The sequence below is a fragment of the Lutzomyia longipalpis genome, chromosome 1, assembly GCF_024334085.1.
Source record: "Lutzomyia longipalpis isolate SR_M1_2022 chromosome 1, ASM2433408v1".
NCBI lineage: Eukaryota > Metazoa > Arthropoda > Insecta > Diptera > Psychodidae > Lutzomyia > Lutzomyia longipalpis.
In genome coordinates, this window is record NC_074707.1 from 958,152 (window position 1) to 982,419 (window position 24,268).

Consider the following 24,268-nt stretch of genomic DNA (forward strand, 5'->3'; position numbering starts at 1 on the left):
ATAAAAACCAATATTTCAGATTGTCTATCGTTTCAATCTTCCATTATAATATTTTTTTATCCAAAATTTGCGCGAAGCGCAATAAATCCCCCCATTAATTGAATAAAATATGCACGCATAGTTATTTTGCAAATGCAATCTTCCATATTTCCTTGAAATGTTTGAAAAAAAAAACCGTTGGTCATTCTGTCCAATTTCATCCTCCGCGTAAGTGAAAATTGCCCGGTCCTCCGAGTGTTAACGGGTTTCCTAAACCACAAAAACCTATATTTTTCCAAAAAGAAACCTGGAAAACTCAAGAAAATTACAAAGAACTTGAATTTTTACTTTTGTTACCGTTATTTTAAGTTCTCTTTTTGTGCTATTAAATTAAATAATTCAATTTTAAGCTTTTCCGGACACAAATTGTTTTTTTTTTATATCATTTTGAATTTTGTTTGTCTGCTGAATCAGCTTGTATTACAAACTAACAAACACCCATTAGAACATGCGACATTTGCTGACTAAGCGGGCGATGTGCGAGGGAGAGGAACCGAGGGTGGGAGCGAGAGGGAATGCTGCCCCTGAAAGTAGACTTCCGTTTTTTGGCTTTTTACACTCTGGGAATTTTTTGAAATTAAATAAATTTGAATTTTTCATTTTTTTGATGCCAATCGAAGCGGAGCGCCCCCCTAAACCCCAAAAACCACACCCGGACGGAAAATTCGCCCGGAAAATACGAGAAAATCGGGAAAAAACAAAAAGTGTGAGCGAGAGAAAGGGAAGATCATGCAGATAGGCATCTCACTCACACAACAAAGTTGACAGTGTGGGAGCGAGACGTCACAAAGTTTCGAAACTTTCTTTCTCTTTTTCTCCAAGAAATAAAATTAAAAAAAATTAATTTTTTTGTTATTTTGATGCCAAACGACGCGGAAAACATCCAGGGCCCCGAAAAACCATACCCGGACGAGCAAAGCGCCCGGAAAATCGTATTTTTTGTGTAAAATCCTAACAACTCTGACGAGAAAATCTACAACAACTGACTGCTTCGAGATTCCCGGGATTCCCTCTGCAATGTTTCAGCGTAAATGTCTGAGAAACTCGTACGAGAAAGTATCGCGAGTTGGTTGGTGGGTGCAAAAAAATTTTGACGTGGCGTGAGAAAATTATGTGAAAAATCATTTCCTTCCTTTTGTGATTGAGTTTTGGGCGATTAAACAAGTGCAGAAAGTTTTTGGATGTGCAATGGGTGATTCCGCGAAGGCATTACCGGGCCATGCGGAGCCCGAGATGAAGGGGTGGTTGCTAAAGTGGACCAACTACCTCAAAGGATACCAACGAAGGTGGTTCGTGCTATCAAACGGAGTTTTATCCTATTACAGGTAAATTCAATGCTTTTTATTTTGCCATCCAGACACACCTGTATCGGGCTGTGTGTGTCCTTCACAGAGCATTGCTGTTAGAGCTAATTTAGATGAGAAAATTAACATGCATTCATCGTTTTGCGTCTCTTGGCCAGATTTTCTTTTTATTTTACTTGCTGGGAGTGATTTTTTTTTCAGTGTCTTTTTGCTTTTCGTTTTTTCTTTCATTTGCGCTGGCTTTCATTGTAGAAAATCGCCCCCATTCATCCCCTCAGAAATCATCACAAACAAAAAGGAAAAATCCTCTGTCTGGGGGAAAAGGTGGGGAATGGAAAATTTGGCACCACCACACAGAATGGCGACGACAATTTGGGTGCCACAGGTGCAAATGTCCCGAGATTTCTCACATAAAAAAAGATCTTTTGCTCTTTTGCTTGTTAGAAATAAATTGCGGCAATGACAGAGAGGGAAAACAAAGTAGAGAGATAACTTAAAATAATGATGAATCATTAGAAAAAATTCCATCTTATCCAGATGTTAATTGATCGGATGTTATGCAAAGGAATGTCGCGGAGAGAAAAACATTTCTATTTTGATTGCAATGTTGCTGCTGCAAGATTGTGTCGTGCGATTGTGGCAGGGCAGGTGGCACAAAGAAACTACGCTAATTTGCCACAGCAATGGGTCAAGGGCTTCCGCATATCGCGGAGGGGGGTTTTCAGGGGTGAATTTTCCTCCATACATATAAGGGGGTGCTATTCTGACCCACATTTTCACACTGCAAAACACCCAACTAAAGGAGGTTTTTTGGTGCTCCTTCCTCCTTACCCACCCCCGAAAAGAATCATCATTTGCTTGCTTCCTTGTCTGATTCAACCCTCAATTGACTGAGGGGTTGGCTAATATATTTTACGCAAATGGGGTTGGTAAACGACATCGATTTTCATGTGGGTGCAAAACTTCTGCCACCGAGAGACGATGATCCAACTAAAGAGAGCTCCGGAATGGTTTTAAAGTGTTTCCAACCAATAAAGGGAACACCCCCTCACGCTTTGTTCTCTCTATGCTTATCTAGCCCTTATCTTAACTCAATAATCGCAATATGTACTTATCTTATGTATACCTACATACTGTTGAAATACCTAAAGTTTAGCATGAAGAAGAAGTCTTCTTCGTATACATAAAGAATGCTTGAATTGTCTTTTATCTCTTTTAGAATTAAATAAGATTAATTGAGGGTTTTTTTTTATTTAAAAAAAAAATGTTTTAACGTAGCTTTCGATCGAATGAGTCATTTTTTAATTTTAAAATTGTAAATATGACGGCAATGTTCTTACAAAAATAAAAGACATAAGGAAATAAATAATAATCGAAAAAAGCGTCTTTTATTTTTAAAAAATTATTTAGGCAGTGTGGGAGTAAAGATCTAGGTTTCCCTAAAAATATTTATTTGTCCAACATAACTCTCTGTTTAGCAGTTTGTAGTTTGAGAGGGCACGGTTTACGACCTACAGCAGTTTCTCAAACAAAATGTTGTCTGCGACGTTTCGAAGGTTTTATTCCTTCTTCATCAGACCTACAAAGTGTGTTACAATTTTAGTTTTTTTTTTAATTTTTGAATTATTTGCAATATTGAAAAAAAAATGTTTGAATTAGATTTGAATTTAAGATTTTAAAATGAAATTAAATTGAAAATCAAAAAAAAACTTACAGGTAATTATTTGGGAAAACTTTAGTCAATAAAATAGCACAGTGTGGAGAAGCCAACGTTCAATAAGGCGCATTTGGTGGCCTGTTTAGCCATTTGGTGAATAAAACGTTCTAAATGGTCAAAAAGTATCAAAAAAATTGAGAAAATAAATAAAAGTCTAATGAAAAATAAGTCAGCTGTTTTAAAAGATTTTCTAAGAAGAGTAATAAATTTTGCAAAGAAAAAATCCCATTTAAGTGAAATATCTAAAAACAATTTATAATTTAATTGCAATTAAGAGAACAAACAAATGTTTTTCATTAAATTTCTTTTCTCAGTCTTTCGTTTAGAATTTATTTTTATGAGATAAATTGTTTTTATTAATGTTTTGTGAAAAAAATATTGCGCTAAAAATTTGATAAATTAACTTCCTTTATACAAATCTTTATAATGCTGCTATAGACGACAATATGTGGGCTCATAGCGTAATCATAAATTGCACCACGTCATAGTATTTGTCCACATCTCACAGTGGTGTAGTCAGGGAGGATATTTGGGTGTATGGAACAGCCTAAAAGTTCATAAAATGCTAATAAATTTTAATTGGAAGTTCATGAGAAATTATTTTCCAGCTAAGAATCCCCTTAAAACTGTTGAAAAAAGGAATTTTAAAGCATAAAGAAGATTTATTTACTAAAGATTAAAAACTAAAACGACAAATGTCAGAGATAAATTGTCAACGTTAAGAAATATCGAATGCTTATAAAAGAAATGTCAAAATCAAGAAACAAAATGTCAAACTCTGGAGAAAAAGGACATAGAACGTGAAAGAAAAACAAAAACAATTAGAAAATTACCGTCAAGTGTCGTTGCACGTTAAATGCGTCCACCGTTACAAAATGAAATGTACGGTTTTCGAAAAGAAACATCAAACGTAAGGAAAGAAATGTCAAATGCTAAAGATGAAACATCAAATTATACATTAAAAAAAAACGTTCAACGTGCAAGAGATAGAACAAAGGGATTAGGAATAAACGTCAAACATTTGAAATAATAAGTCAAATATTAAGAAATTTCATTCATTAGAAATGTCAAATGAGGAAAATCTGTTAGAGTTCAAAGAAACCGTCAATCTCAATCTTTATAAATCTTAACTCCTTGTTCTTTTCAATTTATTTTTAGGCATTATTTGATAAAAATTTAATATTTCAAAGCTCCCTTTTGAACTGATTTCCAACTACGCCCCTGATCGCACCCTACATGAGCTAGAGAATCGACTTAATTCCCGCATTCTGGTCGATTTTTAACTTCTAAATGTCTCAATGCTAGGAGAAAAAGAATGAAAAAGGCAATCGATTTTATATTGTAATAGGGAAAGAAAAGGACATTTTTCATTCATTTTAATATTTTATCACAAAAATATATACCTACCTTCTATTAGACAAATACATATTTTATTTATACATAACATTATGTTTGGAATTGAAAACTTGGAAGGGAAGAATATAAAGTTTTTTTTTCTTCATCTTTGCTCCTCTTCCAATGGACAGAAAAGGAAATTGAAGAGAGTGGAGAAAAAAATTATTATGAAGAAAGGATGTAAAATGATGAAAATGTCAATGAACGTCTGTGGGGGTCTGCGCTTGAAATTAATTTTCTCAATTATATTCTCCACATCTTGTGCTTTGTATCACGTCATGAGCAATTTTTTGGTGTTGGGTTTTATGTGATAATTCTTTTTTTTCTCTCTATTCCCTCCACCACATTCTATCCTCATGGGTGTGTTTGTCCCTTTTAGCTGATGGAGAAGGAGAAGAAAAAAAAGATTGTGCTTCTTTGTGACCTTCGCCAAGCTAAAATAATTTTTATGCTCTCATTCAATAACATATTTGGCTTCAATTCATCTTTTTCGTACCATAAAACATACATAGAGAGAGAGATGAGGCTTCATTTCGGAGGAGAGAAGAACTTTTGTATTATATATTTTATTTGAATAAAATCATTCTCTTGATAGAGAGAGAGAGGAGGAAAAACATCTTTACTTTAGCTAGTCATTCTTCTTGTGTATATTGTATGTTTTTTTTAAAATTGTTTGTGTGTTTTTGTTATTATTTATTTATTAATTTTCTTTTATAAACAACACTGTTTTTGTAACAATTTGCTCTTCTTTTATTTGTGGAAATTTTTACACTCTTAAATAAATTTGAAATAGATTCAATAATTTTCTTTATTTTCTTTTTTCAAAGCCTAAATTCGCTATGTTGTACCTGAAAAAAATAAACTATAAATCTATTCCACTTTCTCTCGTGATAAATCTGATGTTAAGTAATTCAGTATTAATAAAAAATAATAATAAAAGAAGTGGAAGAAAGTTGAGAGCCAAAGTAAAGTTGTTGTACATTTTTTTCCTGCTAATAAAACACATTAAAAAAAAACAATTTTGATAAAAAAAATTGACGATATTTTTGTAGAAACACTAGAAATCAATTTATTTGTATTGATTCTGGGGTTTGCACAGGGCTGAACATGGAACCGGACCTAATATGGGCGGTCGGAGTGCCGGGGGCAAATTATCAATCAGACGTCGGCGAAAGGGCCCCCGACAGGAGTGAGTAGACGCCCCGTTTAATTTCCATCTTCTTTTTTTTTCTCAAATTATATAAAATACTGCTGCATTTATATATATTTTTTGTTTGTTCTCTTTTCTTGCATTAATTAAGCAGATCTACTACTACATATAATAATTGTATTACTATCTACCCATAAATTGTGAATAAAAACAAATCATAACTTTTATTTCTAATTTATTTATTTATTTTTTCATAATAATCTTCGTGATTAATCTACTTTTTATTTAAAAGAAAAATTAAGAAAATTAAATTTTCCTAAAGGCGATTATTTCTCTATTTAATGATTAATTTATAAAAGGATTCTTTATCACAAAGTGAGGAAAACGCAACCCCCGGATCAATCCATATTTTTTACAACAAAAAATTCTTTAAATCTCTCAATATTTTTATTATTAATTTTTGTAGGGAGAATTTTTGTTTTAATTAAAATGTACAAAACTAACAAAAAAAATTTACTTTAAAACATTTTATAACTTTTACAAAAAAAAACTAATAAATTTACGTAATTTATGAGTGAGAGAAGAGAATAAAGGAAGCATAATTCATCATAACAAATTAATGTTTAAAAAAAAATTGATTTTTATCCTGCAGAGGAAAAACTTTTGAGCTTATTTTGTGGCTTTACAATGCTTTTTATTTCCTTTTATTTATTTATTTTATTTTAGTAAAGTCTGTGATGTAAATTCACATTCCCCCCAAAAAAAAAGAATTTTATTTCTCATTTAATTTATTAATTTTTAGCTTTTCTTCTCAATATTTGACCTTCTAACACATGAAGAGTATTTTCGTGGTTTGTTTTATTTTATGTAACCTCTCGATCTACACTTTTGTTAATATCCTATGTAGCGGAGAAAATATGTTGTTTGTATGTAGTTTAGTGGTTTAACAAAAACAACAAGAGCTAAAGTCTATAATTCTGTTTTAAAAATGCACGCTACTCTTAAACTTTTCATGATGGAGGGTGGGTTTTTGTTTGTGAAATGTGTGGCAAAAAGGAAAGGAAGCCAATGCTATATTACATACATAACAAATTGATGTGGATATTCTCTTGAAAATATGGTGCATTGCATGATGAATTTAGCATTGACAAAGGCAGGGGGGAAAATGAGGAGAAGAGGTGGTCATTTCAACAAAAGAAGGAGAAGAAAAAAACCATATTTTATGATCTTAGAGAGAGGGGAAAATGTTAAGGGTCAATGAGAAATTTTACAATTGAAAATGCTGCAATGTTAATAAAATATTTTTTTTTTGTTAAAGTTTAAGAAAAAATAGTTTTTTTTGTCAAACTTTGTGGTTTTTTGTTGCAGGAATCAAGCTGAAATGTCCCATGCATGCCGTGGTACAATATCTCTGCATGGGGCTCTAATCCACACAGTGGACTCCTGTACATTTGTTATATCCAACGGGGGCACTCAGACATTTCACATAAAGGCCGCCAATGAAGTGGAGCGTCAATCATGGGTAACAGCTCTTGAATTGGCCAAAGCTAAAGCCATGTAAGTTCACGGAGAGAATTTCTCAGAAAATTCAATTATCTGCGAGTGATTTGATAAGAGGTTAAAACATCTCTCTACTCAACATCCTCTATTCTATTCGTTCGCGAGATATCTGGCTTTGCCATCTTTTTTACAAATTAAATTGAAAGGCACTATCTTTTGAGACTAAAAGTAATTGCAGAGGGTTTGGTTATTTGGAGGAAATCAAACTTATTTCTTGAGTTTTTCGCGTGAATTGATTTTCTTTAGTTAGGGAGGGGTCTCTTGGAAGAATCTTTGGTATTGACTCATTTTAAATATTTTCATTTTTCTTCAATTTCTTAGAATTCAGTTTTTAGATGTTGGTTACATTTGTAGCCTAATTATTGAAGTGTAAGAAAATCACTTTTCGCCATTTTAGGTGCGACGCCATCTTGTAATTTTCCTACTTTTCCACAGAACTGTCCCAAAACACAAAAGTAGGTTTTTCTCAGGATCTACTTGATGGATTTTGATGGGGTAAAAAGCAAATGAAAGAGGGGACATCAATGAACAATGTACCAGAATAGATTTTGGAATTTTGAATTTGAATCTGAGAAAAGTAGAAAAATATTCTTGTGCACTTTTCATAGCTTCTGAATGGAAATTCAAAAATTCGTTCTGGTACATTTTTCGTTGACGCTTCCTCTTTCATTTGCTTTTTACCCCATAAAAATCCATCCAGTAGATCCTGAGAAAAACCTACCTTTGTGTTTTGAGGAAAATCTCAAGATGGCGGAAAGTGATTTTCTTACTCATCAATAATAAATTTTTAAATATGGCCAATACCGGAAAAGCAAGTTTAAATAAAACCCAAAGAAAAATGAAAACATTTAATTTCACTAGCTAACAAAACAGACCTGTTCTTTAGTTAGGTAATTTTTTTCCTATAAAAATCGTCAAAATTAAGGCATCTCTAAATAAGTTTCAAATAAAAAAAAACACTTTTCTGTCTCGCCGTAATAAAGTTTTTCATTAGCCTTAAGCAGCTATATAATTTATCGTCAAGCTTTCGAAAAAAAAGCTTCATTTAATTGAGATTTGATATGGAGCTTTTACAAGGTCTCTGTAATTTTCTGTACTTGAATAAAACCTTCATAATTTTTTTTTGAAACATTCTTTCGGATAATATCATGGCAGAAAATTAAATTAAGCAAAGTTTGTCAATTATTTTAAAAAGTTTCCTCTTGATTTTATTAATTAATTAAATCTTCTTCGATTTAATTTAAATTTGCATAAACTATGTTAGGGCTAATTGAAGAACTATATAAGTATGTCTGAGAGTGTATGAAAAAGTGTCGTAAATTGCTACCAATTGACTTGGAAGCAAATCATATTGGTAGCTGTTTTCTTTCATACATTGTGGTGTATTTGTGTGCCATATTAATTGATTTTTTTTGCGTCACTTCCCACGCAGACGGACTATGGAGAGTGAAGAAGAGGAGGAGGATAACAACGCATTAGCTATTCCAAGTGAGGAACTCAATGTGGTCATTCGTGATTTGACTGCCAGGTAAGGAGAAACTTTGAAAATAAAAAAAAATTAATATTAAAACTAAATCAACTAATTTTCCTTTATAAAATTAATTCAGATTAGAGAATCTAAAGACGTGCTACGATCTTATATCGAAGCACGGTTCGGCACTGCAGCGAGCCCTACAAGATCTCGAGACTGGCGATGATTTGGCCAATAAGACAAAAGTTGTCAATGAGAGAGCCACACTCTTTCGGATATCTGCAAATGCAATGAAAAATGTGAGATAAGAGGGAAAATGTTTGTTTGCTTTTGCACTAAATGCTAATATTTAATGTAATTTATTTACTTAGGCGTGCTCAGAGTATTTGCAAACAGCCCAAAGTCAGGGGCACAAGTGGTCCAAGATGTTGCAACATGAACGCGATCAGAGGCAACATTTGGAGGAGATGGTTGAACAATTGGCACGGCAGCATTCGCATCTTGAACAGGCTGCACATCGCCATCGACCTAGTAAGTACAAAGTATTCTTATTATGTTCGAAACATTCTGGATGTCTAAACAGATTGAAAGTTTAGGCTGTTTCAAGCTTACGTTGGAAGGGCAAAAGAAAAGATTTTAAACGAAAAAAAACATACAAAAAAGTTCTTAAAAGGAGAACTCAGTGAATCCTTTGACCTCAATGAATCTGCAGACCTAAAACTCAGATCTAGACTTCAAAGTCAAATTCTCTGACTTATTTATGCACTCATAATTAAAAACAGTTTTTTTATGTGCTTAAGATTTATTTAAAAAAATTCTACGATAAGAATTTAAATTTTTGCATTAAATCGATTAAAAATGGTTTAAATAGGAATTAAAAACGATTTATTAACACAAAAAAAAATCTAAGAAACTAAGAAATTCAAAATCCACTCAAAACTAGAATTAAACTGATTTACGTTGGAATTAATTGAATAGAAAATGATTAAAGTTTCAAACATTAATTAATTTTATCTAAATCGGATCAAAAATACGCCATCTACAGACGCAATAGCGTAAAAAAAAAGATTTTTTTTTGAGAAAAATTGCGAAAATAAAAACAACAAAAGTTAGACAAATTGGAAAAACGTTCTAATGGTTAAAGTTTAGATAATTTCTAATGATAACTAAATGATAGGAAAATAGCTGGAAACAGTAGGAAAGAACTGTCAAACGTTGAAAAAAAACTGTTTAAACTTAAGTAATGAATGAAGAAGCTGAAAGATGACAATTGTTTGTAAAGAAACGTTGAATGTTAAAAAAGAAATGTCCAACGTTAGATTTCTTCAAATTAATTGTCAAAAATTACACTGACACGAATGTCAAACTGAAAGATCGAGGTTTCTAACCTCAAAAGTTTGACCTTCATTTTTCTCAAATAAATAATGTTTTTCCAAGTTTTCTTTCTACGGTCGACGAGTAATGGAACTTCTCTACACACAGATGTAGAAATTATCACGATATTTTGAAGAGTTTTTTTGTTCTGTGACGATTTAAAAAATGTTCAATTGGCCACGGTGGCCAGCAAAATCCTCCAAGGCTTAAAATGATCAATTTTTCTTAAACCGCGACTTTAACACTTAGAGGATTTATGTGGACACCGTGTCCATTTCGAGTTTTTAAATCGTCATAGATTAAAATGTATTGAACCTATCGTGATAAATACCACGTCTATGTGTAGGGAATTTGAATTACTTTAAGTTAGACTAAAGAAAATCCGGAAAATATTTTTCTTTTTAAAAGATAATTAAGGTCAAAGTCGAAATTATACGCGGAGGATGAAAATGGTCACCGTGACCAACGGTTTTTTTTTTGAAAAAAATCGACGCGCCCGAAGATTATGAACCATACTCCTGTGTTAAAAGATAGGAATATGGTTCAATCTTCGGGCACGTCGAAATACTCTTTTGCACAAATGTCAAAGTGTTGTTTACTTTTTTTTTTTACATAAAAACTCCGGAAAATTCAATACTTAAAATAAGCAAATACAAGGATTAATCTAAAAAAAAAACCCTTCAGGTAGCTTCCATAAATTGTTTTCTTTTGAGATTGATAAGTGGTTTCAGCGCACCCATAAAAACCAATATTTCAGATTGTCTATCGATTTCAATCTTCCATTATAATATTTTTTTATCCAAAATTTGCGCGAAGCGCAATAAATCCCCCCATTAATTGAATAAAATATGCACGTATAGTTATTTTGCAAATGCAATCTTCCATATTTCCTTGAAATATTTGAAAAAAACCGTTGGTCATTCTGTCCAATTTCATCCTCCGCGTAAGTGAAAATTGCCCGGTCCTCCGAGTGTTAAAGAAGTTTTTTTTTTAATCAACTTTAAGTATTTTTTTTTAATTTTTAAGAGATTTTTGGTTGTGTTTTGAATTTAATTCATAAATCAAGGATTTAGTGAAAATCCTAGTTTTCATTGTCCATGAAAACTTACGCTTAATTTTGTCAATTAATTTGCAAATTTAAATCAATAAAAATTATTTTAAATTAAGATAACTAAAAGGCAAAATTTGGCGGGAGATTTTATAAGAGTTTTATCACGCACAGTGTTATCAATTCTTGGTAATAGATTGCGCTGATTTCTCTTTCTTTCATTTGTTTCCAACACCAAAACCATGCGGTTTTAGTTAAAAAAAAATAAAGAAAAGTGGGATAAAGTGAAAAGTGTGACATTGTCCGGGAAATTGAAGATTCAGGACAACAACGATGGCCAGCAGTAGCCAGCAGCAACACTATGAATTGTCCCCAGTGGATGGGGATTACACGCAAAATTGGATAAATCACATTCTAACTGGTGACACTCGGTACTTTCGTTTTATGGACTATGCACCGGAACTCCAGGCAATCCCTGCCGAAGTGATAACGTTGATTGTGAAATTATGTTCCCAATTCAACCTTACGACGGATATTGAGTTCTCCTGCTTCGACACAATGGATTACTTTATGTCGTGCAAATTTGAGGAAATGCAGAAACGTCTGGAGATGCTGAAGACACGTGGGCAGGTGAAGGGGGATTTTGGGTGGATTTATGTGAAGAAGGAATTTGTGGCGACATTCGAGGTGACAATTCTCAGTATAATATCCCTCGTGACGAAATTCTTCGATGGGAATCAATTTAGGAATTCCCAAATGGAACGTCTCTGGCGGAGGCTTAATCAGCAGGAGGAGGTATACGTGAGCCTCTTAAGCAAAGAGGTGGAAGTGCTGAAGATACTCAACTACAGGGTATCCGTAAAAAAAAAATATTTTTAATTTATTTTTCAAAAGAAAAACTCCAAAAATTCTCTTTTAGATTCGAAAATCTCAAGCTTTGGAAGCAATTGAGCTCTTCCTGGTGATCTGTGTTAAGCCCCTTTTGCCAATGAAGCTGCAAGATTTGCTTTTTCTCTCAATAAAAATACTGCGAATTGTCTATTTGAACCGGAACAGTATCTATAGCCCGTGAGTCATTGTAGCACACAGAATGATGAAATTTGTAAAATTAATTATCACAAATTATTCATTGTCCGTCTTTCCATTTCTTTCACACACGCAATACACCGCAGATTGAAGCCACTACTGCTGAAAACACCCACGAATAATAATATATTTCACGCCATTCAAACGGATAAAGTCCTTATGGGAGCCGCAGTTATTCTGGCTTCAATAAAATTCCTTCAAATTCCATCGGCAATGGAGGGAAATGTCCGGAAATCAATTGCTAATGCGAGTAATCTTGCGGTGAATGACATCAAGGTGCTGAGCAAGGAGATGTATCGAGTGGCAAAATTAATTTTTTCCGGCAAAAATGTGCCGGAAGCTTAAATTCTTTTTTTTTTAATTTAATTTCCATGAAATACTGAATTGTACAAAAAAAAGAAGAAGAATTTATTTAAATAAAATTAACGATTTTCTTCAATGAAAAATCTCCCAATTGAGTGGGAGATAAGAAAGAAAATAAATTGTTTATTTATAAAGCCGCAATATAAGGTGAATATATTCCCATTGAATCTTCCCCCCCCAACTGATAGGGAGAGTTGGGTTGAATAAATCTGTGTACCTACATTTTATTTCTTATCAATGTACACACATAAAAATTTCATCCATTAATCGTTGTGATTATCAGGGGAAATCATGTAGTGTTGTTCACATAAAACACACATAGAATTCATAGAGAATGTTTGTATTACCATTGAGAAGAATGACGTTGGGGAACACGTGATGTTGCCACCTTCATCAATTGGCCACCTTTCTACCATATTAGCCAATGAGGAGGTGAATTAGTCAACATATGATGATTTTTTTGTAGCATGACGATATGACTAATTCACAAGGGGTGTTTATGTGAGAGAAGATCTTCGGATTATTCGTCAAGATTCGGAATATTCTTCAAGAAGATTCAAACTATTTGCAAAGATTGAGATTATTCGCCAAGAAAATTCGGCAAAATTCATATTATTCGCTGAGATTTGTATTATTCAGATTCAGATTATTCGTCAATTCAATTCGGATTATTTGGTAAAATTCAGAATATTCTTCCAGATTCAGATTATACATCAAGGACATTTTGATTTTTTTTTCAAAACTCTAACAATTCGTCAAGAAAATTCTGATTATTCGTCCAGAAAATTCAGATTATTTGTTGAGATTCGGATTATTCGGCAAGATTTGGAAGATTCCGTAAAATAAATCGAAATATCCGACAGATAAGCACCCCTTGATAATTCGTGTTTAAGGAAATTTTCTCCTACCTAAAATCGCATGAGCATTCCATGAAGGATTTGTTTGTATAAACACGTAAGAAACGGTTCAAAAGAAAAATAAAAGAAGGAAGAGGGCATGGGTGCTGGTATATGCAGGAATAGGTCGTGCAAATCCTTTGGTTTGCCATGTACAACTCGTACGTATTTTCATTTTATTTTTTTCTTAAAAAATTTCCGTCCCATTTTTGCTACATTTCTGTGCCGGTGGTGGTCGTGGTGTGATTGTATTTGACGGTCAACCGACAGAAAAGTATGACGAATCGCATTGAAAATGTGTGGATCACGAATTTATGATAATTTTTTGCACATGTTTGTACCAATACAGTGTAAAGAACACACACAGGGAATATAAAAATTTTGCAATATTTAATTTGTGAATTTTCAAAAATATAAGAATAGAATAGAGCCCCCATTCAGGCGTTGGCAAATTTCTTTTAAAGTTCGCATATGGAAGGGGTGGTAATGGGTGAAATTCACTTAGTCAGACAGATTCCTTAAGAAAGATTTAAGTTTTCTTAAGATTCTTAAAGATTTCTGAAGATTCCTTAAGTTTTCTTAAGAATGTTTTAAGTTTTTATAAGATTCCTTAAAAAAAATACAACTTGAGATGTTTTAGGAAAAATTTAAGATTTTTAAGTTTTTGAAGCAAAACGTTAAATAGGGGAGACCGGGGTAAAAATAGTCAATTTGCGTAAATCCTTATCTGCAGGATTCCCCAAGGGCAAGAAAATTTCCTCGATATGTCATTCTTATAGGAAATTTCCTGGCCTACAACTTTGTCTCAGACCACTTTTCTCTATCTCCACGGGAAATATGAGTTTTCGAGCTTTTCCTAAACCCTTCCGCTTCTGACTATTTTTAAACGCGGCGGGTAAATATAGTCACCAGTTGGCTAAATAAAGTCGGTCGAATTTTCCGGCATTTCCAATGATTTTCCACCTGAGAGATTGATAGTAGTTGATAGCTAAACTTCTCACCTTTTGATTCGCGACAAGGAATTTCACTTTTATACGCACTAAAACAGAGAATTTTGCGATTTTCTCAAACACGCCATTTTGCAACAAATGAATAGAAAATATGCCAAAAATTTCGATCTCCCATATGATTTACATGGGATGACTAGATCTACCCCAAGGGGTATGTTTTGATTCAAAAAATTGTAGAGAAAAATCATTAAAAGTTATTGAAGAATACACCTTGGCAACATTTTCTGCACTAATCCAGCTAGTGAGAAAAATTATCAGATGGGAAAACTATTGAAGGAAATGTTCGGAAAACGCGTTTTTCTCAATACGCAAAAGTTTGGGAAATGGGCCAAAAATCTATTTTCATTTTTAACTCCTAAAGTACTGATCGGATAACCTCCAAATTACTGTCAAAAATTAAAGGTTGGTAGGGCTTTGCACCCTAATTTTTTCCGATTTTTCCGATTTATATTTTGGGAGAAATTGGCATTTGAAAATTCCAAAATGACTATTTTTACCCCGGTCTCCCCTATCTTAAATAAATTAAACAAATTGCATATTTTTTAATGTTTTTTACGAATTTCGAAGGCCGATTCCGCCTGAGTAAAGAAATCTTAATTTAGGCTTAAAAAACTTAAAAATCTTAATTTTTATTAGGAAAAAAAGAAGTTTAAGAAATCTTATGACAACTTGAAACATTTGAAGTCTTTCTTAAGAAAACTTAAGTCTGTCTGACTAAATTTCATACAAAATAGGAAATTTATGTGGAGAAAGTATTAGGAAATGATTTAAGCTTGTTGAAAGTTGTAAGATTAAAATGTTAGATTTTTCCAATAAATTTTTAAACACAATAGAACCGGTATCTGACTCTTTAGAACAGTTAAAATTAAACGTTTTAAAAATTAAATAGACATTTAAAGATTGTTTTTTACTGTCTATATTGAGGACCTGAAGAAGGACTTATAAATCCTCAATTTTTCACTAAAACAATCATCAATCATTTACTAAAATCAAGTTGAGATATGATGGTGATAGCTTCTGATAAACATCCTTTCTTTTCTTGGAAAAATCTTTCATGATTTTGACATTTTATTTCTTTCTAATAATTGTGTTTTTGATGAAAAATTACTTTTCCAGAGCTCATTACAGATCTTTCTGTCTGTTTTCTGGTACAATAAATTCATCGTTTTTTTTTTTCTTTTATCGCACAAAAATAGAAAGATTTAAACACATCAAAAATGTCAAAATCTTACAACTCTTAAGTTGTTAGGAAAAAAAGATTTTTTTAGAATTGATCTCATGGACAAACAGAGCATTTAGAAAAATTTTTCAAAAAGTTTTGTCCCGAAACTTTCGGGGCGTACCTGGTGTAACGTCACCATTGAGTGCGAAAGTATGTGAACAGGGGGTGACATACCACGGGAAATTGGTACTTTAAGCGAAGTAGCGATTAATTCCAGTCAAAGGAATAGATTCATTTAGAAATTAGGGGAACGTGGCCCAAATCGGACCGCCGCCCAATTGCGACCGCCCCTTTTTCTCGTAAATGACGAAATATTATAAAATTAGTTTCACTACATTATGAAGATATTATAGTAAGGTAATGTTAGCGCCTAAAATAAATTAATTTGGTACACAACAGGACTAATAAAAAATCAAAATTCATTTTCAGCACTTGGCCGACATTTTCTGATTTTAGAAACTAAGTTGATATGAGTTTTTTTCCCACTATTATGTCTCATATTATGCCGCGTTTCTGTAGCTTAGAGGGTCTAGTTTATTACTTGATTTACAATTTTTTGAAAGATTTTAGGTATTTTAAGTAATTAAGTGAAAATGTAATACATGCAGAATGGTCTAATTGCGACCCCCAAAATGTTTCAATTCGGACCGTCTATTTCCACCATTCACCACGGTAAAGCAGTCGCGCATGCGTATAGTGGTGTGGAAGTGTCTCTCTCACACAGACCGCGCTGTGTTTTGATTTCAGGAAAATCAATATTTTTTCACGTTTCTTGAAAGTTTTTTCGCCGTGAAAATGTTCCTAAAGCCAAAGGGGAGTGTAGTTAGTGTAATTTACGCATTCCTCAGAAGAATTTTCGTGGATTTTCTGCGAATTACGTCAGTGAGTGCGCAATTGTTTGTGTGTGTAAAATTTCGTGTAGTCACTTCAAGGGCGAAATGTCAAAACAAATGTGGGGAAAATTGAAAATAAATTCTTGATTTTCCGGCTTTTCCGTGTATTTCATGGCAGTTTTCCTATTTATAGTAGTGATAAAAGTGACCTACTAGTGAAAAACCAACAAATTACGGCAAAAAAAGGGGGTCGCATTTAGAACACTCGGGGGGTCGCAATTAGAACACCGTGGTGAAAAAGTGCAATTTTAGCAACTTTTTTTAATTCCATTATTACTCAGAACAGGTAAGAGATAGAATGTTTGCATCTATAGAACAAAGTTAGCCTATTAAATGACCTTTCCAATGGTACCAAACTTGGGAAGATTTAATTCATTTTAATATGACTTTTTTCAATCCTTCTGAAACAGAATTTAGGGGGTCGCAATTGGGCCACGTTCCCCTACCATTTGCATTCGAAAATAAATTTAATTAGCTTTCGATTAATGCACATCTCAGCCTAAAAATTAATTTATTAATCTTAAAAAATTCAAAATATTTCTCGGGAATTGGTCGAGATTCGAGAAATTCCTCATACATTTTGCTCAATGAAAAAGTGAGAATGCTTCACGTAATTTGAACTTGTGGCATCCCCAATATAATTTTTGTGTGTGGAGTTTCCCATACAGAAAAAAATTGTGAAAATAAATGCGAATGAGTGAGTGGGTTACTCTACTACACACAGAAAAGTAGTCTTCACCTTGTTGCCAATCGCTCATGAGATACGGAGCATTTTTGCCAGAGTGTAGCAATTTCGTGTGCACAAAATTCAATGAGAATTTCTCAGTATATAATTTTTTTCGCGTTCCTCAGACAAAATTCTCATTTAGTGTCTCATCCAGTGAATTATCATTAATTGTTTTTTAGTATCTCTCAGGGTGTCAGTGACTGTGGGGTTTATGTGATATCGACTTGCATTGGCCGGAATTGATTCATTAATTTCAGTGCAAATTGTGAACAAATATATAGAGAACTTGTTGGCTCTTTTTTTTTTTTCAACACAACATAGATATATAGAAGATTTGTGTGAGCTGTGGTAGAGGAGAGAGAATTTTTAGAAATACAATTTTATAGTCAGTCACATTTTTTTTGTGTGTTTGTAGCCGTTTTTTATTTGTTCTAATCATACGACCTGACGATGATTATTAGTTGAATAGAAAACTTATAGGTAGGCAATAATTCAATGTTTGTTTTAATATTATTAAAACATGCACTGCACACACGTTGCATTAAGATGCAGCGTGTTGAATGAAAATTGACACATTTTTCCTTTTGAGTGTGTGTGTTGGACATGAAATAAGAAGAAGGAAATGAAGAAATAATAATAAATTCATGGTCTGCGTGGTGATTTTGAAGGGCACACGAGACGATAAAATTATGTATAGAAAATCTCTTGATTGGTTAACTAAAATGAATTGCAATAATATTGTGACAATTGGCAAATTACATATAAAAGAGCTTTTTTTTGTAAAGAAGAAGGTTTTCTTTATCACTGCTGAAATTAATAGTTTCTTATCAACACTGACGGCACTCATTTTCATGGAATTTTGTTGTTGTTGTGTGTTCCCCGTAGACGTAGCCACATCAGCAACGTCCGACGATGAAGACAATGAATTTTATGATGCACAAGAAGAGGGTGCTTCGACGAACAATTCCCAAGAAGACAGTTCATTCATACTAAAAATACCAATGGCTCATCGAAGGGGTTCAAATGATGCCACCGGAAGTTCTTCCGAAGGTGAAGATGGGAACAGTGAGACTCAACAGGTAAATAAACTCCTCTGGCGTAGATTATCTTTTCCGTTGATTGCGTAGATTAATGATATAGGGGTAATTGGGGTAAAATGGTGAATGTGAAAAAAAAAAATAAAAATTACACACAGAAAAATTATTCGTATTAGTCGAATGCGAGTGAAATATTCGCCATAACCTCAGTTTGAGTCGCACTGTCTAATGTAAACAATATAGGAAATACTCGTCATTAACGAATGCGAGTGGCCCATTCACGAAAATTGACAGTTTCACTACGATTTTTGGTCAAAATTTCTCTGTGTGTAGTATCTCAAAAAGTAGTAATTATTATAAAGCCAGTAGAAAGATTACTATTTTTTTCTTCTGATATCCTCAATTCCCTCTGAAATAAGCCCCCACTACTTCATAAGGTGCTCCAGGATGCGTAAAATCCCAAAATCCACGCAAATCCGCGAAAAATAAAATCAAAACATTGAAAAGTGAGGTTATGTTGAGTTTCGCCGCAGATTAAAATGTTCGCCACCTAAAATATGCACAATACGCACAATAATACCACCGCGAAGTGAATGTTGGTTACTCATCCAACAATTTGTAACCAATATTTCCAATTCTGAGTGGCTCCATAATCGCACCTCAGAAATAGAAATTAATTAGTCGAGCGTGAGACCGAAAATCAGTCTTTTAAAAATCCATTAATCTGTCTAATTTTGGATGTTTGATCACCCACTATTACCAATTTTTATAAACTAAAAAAACAACTAAAAGGCAATTTCTTAAATTTAACGTTTTATTTTTATTTTTTGTATTTTTTTTTATTAAAAAAAAGTTTTAACTGGTACACAAATCTCTCATTCTCAATAGATACTATAGCGCCATGCTGAAGTAATTTCATTAAATTAAGATTAGGGAACAAAAAACCACAATTCACCCTTTTACCCCAGGGTTGGGGCAAAAGGGTGAAAGTGAAAGGGTTTGGAAAATGGCCTGAAAATGCATTTTCCCGTTGAGATAGAGAGAAATCATCTGAGACAAAGTTGTAGCCCGGAAAATTTGCAATAAGATAGTTCTCATGGGAAATCTCAAATATTTCCATGGAATTCAGGAAAAATTATCTCCCAAAAATTCACAATTTTACCCCAGGTTTCCCTATTTAACATACTAAATAAAAAACCTCTGTTATCAAGACAGTGGCAGGTGTGATGCTATCATCATAAATTGTATACATAATAAAACGTCAAATAATCCGTGTACATACATACATACACTTAATATTAAAACAGGTGCTCGTGGTGACGGAAAAGACGAAAGAGGAAAATTCATTGGATGCCGTCGATCGGGTGTCAAATGCATCCCAATCAATGTCACTTGTTTCCACACCAAAAGCAATTAGGAAGAGACGTACACGTGTGCCGGATAAGCCGAATTACCCACTTAATTTGTGGTCAATTATGAAAAATTGCATTGGGAAGGAATTGTCAAAGATCCCAATGCCAGTGAATTTCAATGAACCCCTATCGATGCTACAGCGATTGACGGAGGACTATGAGTATGCTGATTTACTGGATAAAGCGTCACAGTGCGATGATCCATGCGAGCAATTAGCTTACGTGGCGGCATTCACAATTTCAAGCTACTCAACTACCAGCAATCGCACAGGTAAACCATTCAATCCGCTCCTTGGTGAAACATACGAATGCGATAGGACGGATGATTTGGGATGGAGGTGTATTGCGGAGCAAGTATCACATCATCCACCAATGGCGGCGATACATTGCGAAGGGAAGGGATGGGCGTGCTGGCAGGAGTTTACAATGACAACAAAATTCCGCGGGAAGTACCTTCAGGTGATACCACTTGGGGTGGCGCACGTGGACTTTCCCGGAACAGGAAATCGCTATACATGGAGAAAAGTGAGTTAAAATCAAAAGTTTTTTTTTTTGCATTAGAATTATATGTTTCACATGAGCGAGATGATATACAAGAGACATTAATGATGATGATGATGAATGTTGTTTAAAATTATCAAAATTTGAATGTTTTAAATGGAAGGCTTTTTATTTAATTTTTTTTATGGGAAAAACTTCCCAATTATTGGTTTCTTTAAAGCTTTCAACACGTTTGTAAAGCTTTAATTAATATTTGTGAGGCTTCCTAAAGAAAGTTTAATTGAAGAATTTTATCTTTAGAATTAAAGCAGAATGGGGTAGCCAGGGAAGGTGTTTGGATATCTAAACAACCCCAAAGCTTAGTCCCTTCAAAGGGAATTATTTTCAGACTAAAAATTATAATAAAAAATAAATAAAATTACATTTAAAATTTGAAGTAGAATAATTTAGTATTATCAATTCTTAAAAATATATCGTCTGCTTAAGTAATTCCATTTAATTCATTTTAACATCCCTAAAATCCCTAAAATTAAATTTTAAAAATTGATTTGTTAAAAAAGCCCCCTAAAATAAACTATGCTTTTGTGCTTAAATATTAAAGATTATTTATGTTGGATATACTCTTTTATTACTTCTGCGACGTTTCGGAGCTTTATTTCTCCTTCCTCAGGCATTAATAATTGAGGGTATTTTTATCAAAATGATTTTCACTTACCCTTAATTATTAATGCCTGAGGAAGGAGAAATAAAGCTCCGAAACGTCGCAGAAGTAATAAAAGAGTATTTTCTAAAGGTCAGATCCCGCGTTTGACTCCCACAAAGATTATTTAATTTATTTAATTATTCTTTAATCTCCGTAAAGATTATAAGATTAATTTAATAAAGTCTTTAAAGACGAAAGGACTTTACACTGAATTCCTAACAGAAAGACTAAATTATCTGTCAAACTGTAAGGAACTTTAATAATGACAAGACTGTAGTCTTCGCGCATGCCAAAGTAATCTCAAGAATGCTAAAGTCGCTAAAGTCAACAATTTCAAAAATTCTAATCAGAAAATTTTAATCATAGCTTATCAATAAATATTTTTTAAAAATAGATTAAAACATCAAGTTATTTTATTTTATTTTTATGAATGAAAGAAAAGGGAGTTTAATTACCTCATGGAATGATTATTTAATGACATTTTTATGCAACATTTTTTTTTAAATAAATAAATAATTAGTAATTCAATTTCATCCCACCGAAACAAAAAGGTCACGACAACCGTCCACAACATAATCGTGGGCAAACTGTGGGTCGACCATCATGGTGATATGGATATTGTTGGGGAGAACAGTGCCACAGGGATAAAATGCCATTTGAAATATATTCCCTATTCGTACTTTACGCGCGACACCCAGAGGCGCGTGAAGGGGGTGGTAATGAATGCCGATGGGCAGGTGAAGTGGGTGTTGAATGGAACGTGGGACAATAAGATTGAAATTGCGCCCGTTATATCGACAAATGGCACCAAAGACAGCCCAATCTACAAGACGGGCAACTATAAAACCATCTGGACAAGACGACTACCGCCTCCTGATAGTGATAAGTGAGTAATTCTTCTTTTTGTTAAATGGAGCTGCGCGGGAAAAATAACTCTTTGATTTAAACGTTTTTTTTTTTTTTTAATTGTTTTAAATTTATTTTTTGTAGGTATTATAGTTTCACAACGTTAGCGTGTCAATTGAATGAATGGGAAGAGGGTGTTGCACCAACGGATTCACGGAGAAGACCCGATCAGAGACTTATGGAGGAAGGAAAATGGGATGATAGTAATGCAGAAAAAGTCAGGTAAATTAAAAAAAAAAAAAAAAAGAGCTCAAGAAAGCTTTATAATTAATATTTTATTTAAAGTTAAAAATCCATAAAGAAAAGCTCTTAAATCTTTTTTTTTTATAATTAAAAATAATAAATTTATTTGAAGGAGAAAGAAATCTAATTAAAGCTCTATTTCATATTTTTTCCAATGATAGACTCGAAGAAGCACAACGATTTCGACGTCGAGAACGGGAAGCAGAGGCAGAGACAGCAGCTGCAGAGGGACGCCCGTATCCACCCTATGAACCAGTTTGGTTTACAAAGCTGAAGGAAGAAGGCAATGATACACTGTCGCATGTTTACAAAGCAAACTACTGGGAATGCAAAAACATGCAAGATTGGTCAAAGTGTCCTAATATATTCTAAATGAAGTAAAATAAAAAAATTCTCTCCTTCTCAACGTCCAGGACGTAAAATACATGTATTTTGTGCAAATATATAGTTAAAAGGAAATTGATGAAAGAAAAAAGAGAATAAATCTCACTAAAATGTGGGTTAAACTTCCTCTTTTTTTCTTCATTCTTTAAACAATGATGTAAAAAAAATATGACAATTTTCAATGGAAAAACTTGCATTGCAGAAGTTTTCTCGAGAGGTATAAAACGAGATAAACATCGTCACTTTTTTTTGGCTTAAAGTTTCTTGACGTTCTTTAACAAAAATAGCTGAATTTTCATAAAAAAAAGATTACAAAGAAAACAAAATAATCAAGATGTAGAGAATTTTTCTTATTGAAAAAATATAAATAAATAATATTGTAAAATGAAATGAATTTAAATGGTGTGGACAATGAGATTGGAATAAAAGGAAGAAAGAAAAAAAAAAGATATTGATTGGACAATTGCAGTTAGGCTGTCTTAAAGAAAAAACCAATATAATGATTGCAAGATAAGCATTGTATGAAAGCATTGAGCGAAAGAAATTATGCTAATCCCCAATACACAAAAAAATGTATTAAATTAATAATTATTATAAAAAAAACTAATAGAAGGTGAAGTTACTGAGAGAGAATAATTTTATCTAAAGAAAAAAATGAAAGAATATCCCCCCCCCCCACTCCTATGTATTGAACATTTATCCTTAATCCCTTCGTCTTTTAGGCAAATTGTATGGGCATCGAATTATTTCCCCCACCCCCCCCCCCTCCTTTTTTAAAGAACTTTAAAATCGAATGTTGCGCTAAAAGAATTGTTTTTTATTTCTTTGCAAATTCCTCTGAATTCTTTTTTTTCTCAATTTTTATTGGCAATTTGGGCTTCCTAACTGTTTGATTTATTTTTTTGTGACTTTCAGCTGGGAAATTTGGAAGTTTGGGGTGGTTAAGGAAGAGCGCCCCCTTTTTTTTGACACCTGTTGTCGCCATTTGTGCACAGAAACGGTTGATATTCAAAATGGATTGAGAAAAGTTGAATAAAAATAAAACATTTTTATATTTCGAAGTTTAACTATTCGCAGCTAATCGTCTAAAGAAGGAGTTTACCCGTTCCTGTATGAGAAACCCCTTTATTCGAGGAAATAATCCGGGCATGATTAATCTGTTAGAAAATTAAAAGAGAAAAAAAATCGCCAGACTTTCTAATTTTAACTCGAAATAACTGAATAACCAGCAAAGATTTGTTAAAAACTATTTATACTGGTAGCGATTGCCAGAAATGTCCTCTTGTTTTAAAATAAATATAAAATCACAATAGTGACGTCATTGTGAATTTTTTTTTGACAAACCTGAGTTCATCTAACTTATTCATTTAGTTCCTTGGCTAATTTTTATTCCTTACGCGTATACCTACTGATTGTTTTCTCGTATACTTACAAGTTTAGTCGGATTAAACTCATACAGGAACGAATAAACTCCTTTCCGCTATACAGGCTTTTAAATTTATTTTTTTTGTGGTAGGATGCGAATGAAATTAAATCTTTTTTGCAGTGTCTTATTGAGAATCTTGATCCAATGATCAAAGTCTTGATGAATGAAAAGATTTTTTTCTTTAAAATTTAAAGCTTTAAGCCCTTTAAGCCTGAACTCTGGAGGTTTTAAGATTCAATTAATAAATGGAAGATTTTTTTTAAAAGCTTCTACTATGAACAACTTTGCACAGAAACTATTACCAATTTATTGAAGTTCAAACGGAGCTTTCTGTTCATTTATTCAATTAAATTGCAGGTAAATGTTCTTTTGTGCTAAATTAAATTGAATAGATTTAATTT

At 33.0% G+C, this 24,268-nt stretch overlaps 2 protein-coding genes across 3 annotated transcripts; both read left to right on the forward strand.

Annotated features, from left to right (window-relative positions):
• The first annotated feature begins 1,083 nt into the window (after positions 1-1,083).
• LOC129786359 (oxysterol-binding protein 1) lies at positions 1,084-23,044 on the forward strand. 2 transcript variants are annotated; one of them, XM_055821316.1, is made up of 11 exons: positions 1,091-1,364; positions 5,555-5,644; positions 6,974-7,162; positions 8,598-8,693; positions 8,773-8,935; positions 9,008-9,167; positions 18,141-18,334; positions 19,600-20,229; positions 21,460-21,794; positions 21,899-22,036; positions 22,219-23,044. In XM_055821316.1, exons 1-11 carry the CDS (start codon positions 1,228-1,230, stop codon positions 22,427-22,429), a joined length of 2,343 nt encoding a protein of 780 aa, XP_055677291.1. In that variant the 5' UTR covers positions 1,091-1,227; the 3' UTR covers positions 22,430-23,044. The 2 variants fall into 2 exon arrangements, with proteins under 2 accessions (XP_055677292.1, XP_055677291.1); XM_055821317.1 differs by lacking the exon at positions 5,555-5,644 and having other exon boundaries at positions 1,084-1,364.
• On the forward strand, positions 11,012-12,626 carry LOC129786375 (uncharacterized). The gene is made up of 3 exons (XM_055821354.1): positions 11,012-11,910; positions 11,978-12,126; positions 12,231-12,626. Exons 1-3 carry the CDS (start codon positions 11,392-11,394, stop codon positions 12,487-12,489), a joined length of 927 nt encoding a protein of 308 aa, XP_055677329.1. The 5' UTR covers positions 11,012-11,391; the 3' UTR covers positions 12,490-12,626.
• Positions 23,045-24,268: the final 1,224 nt, after the last annotated feature.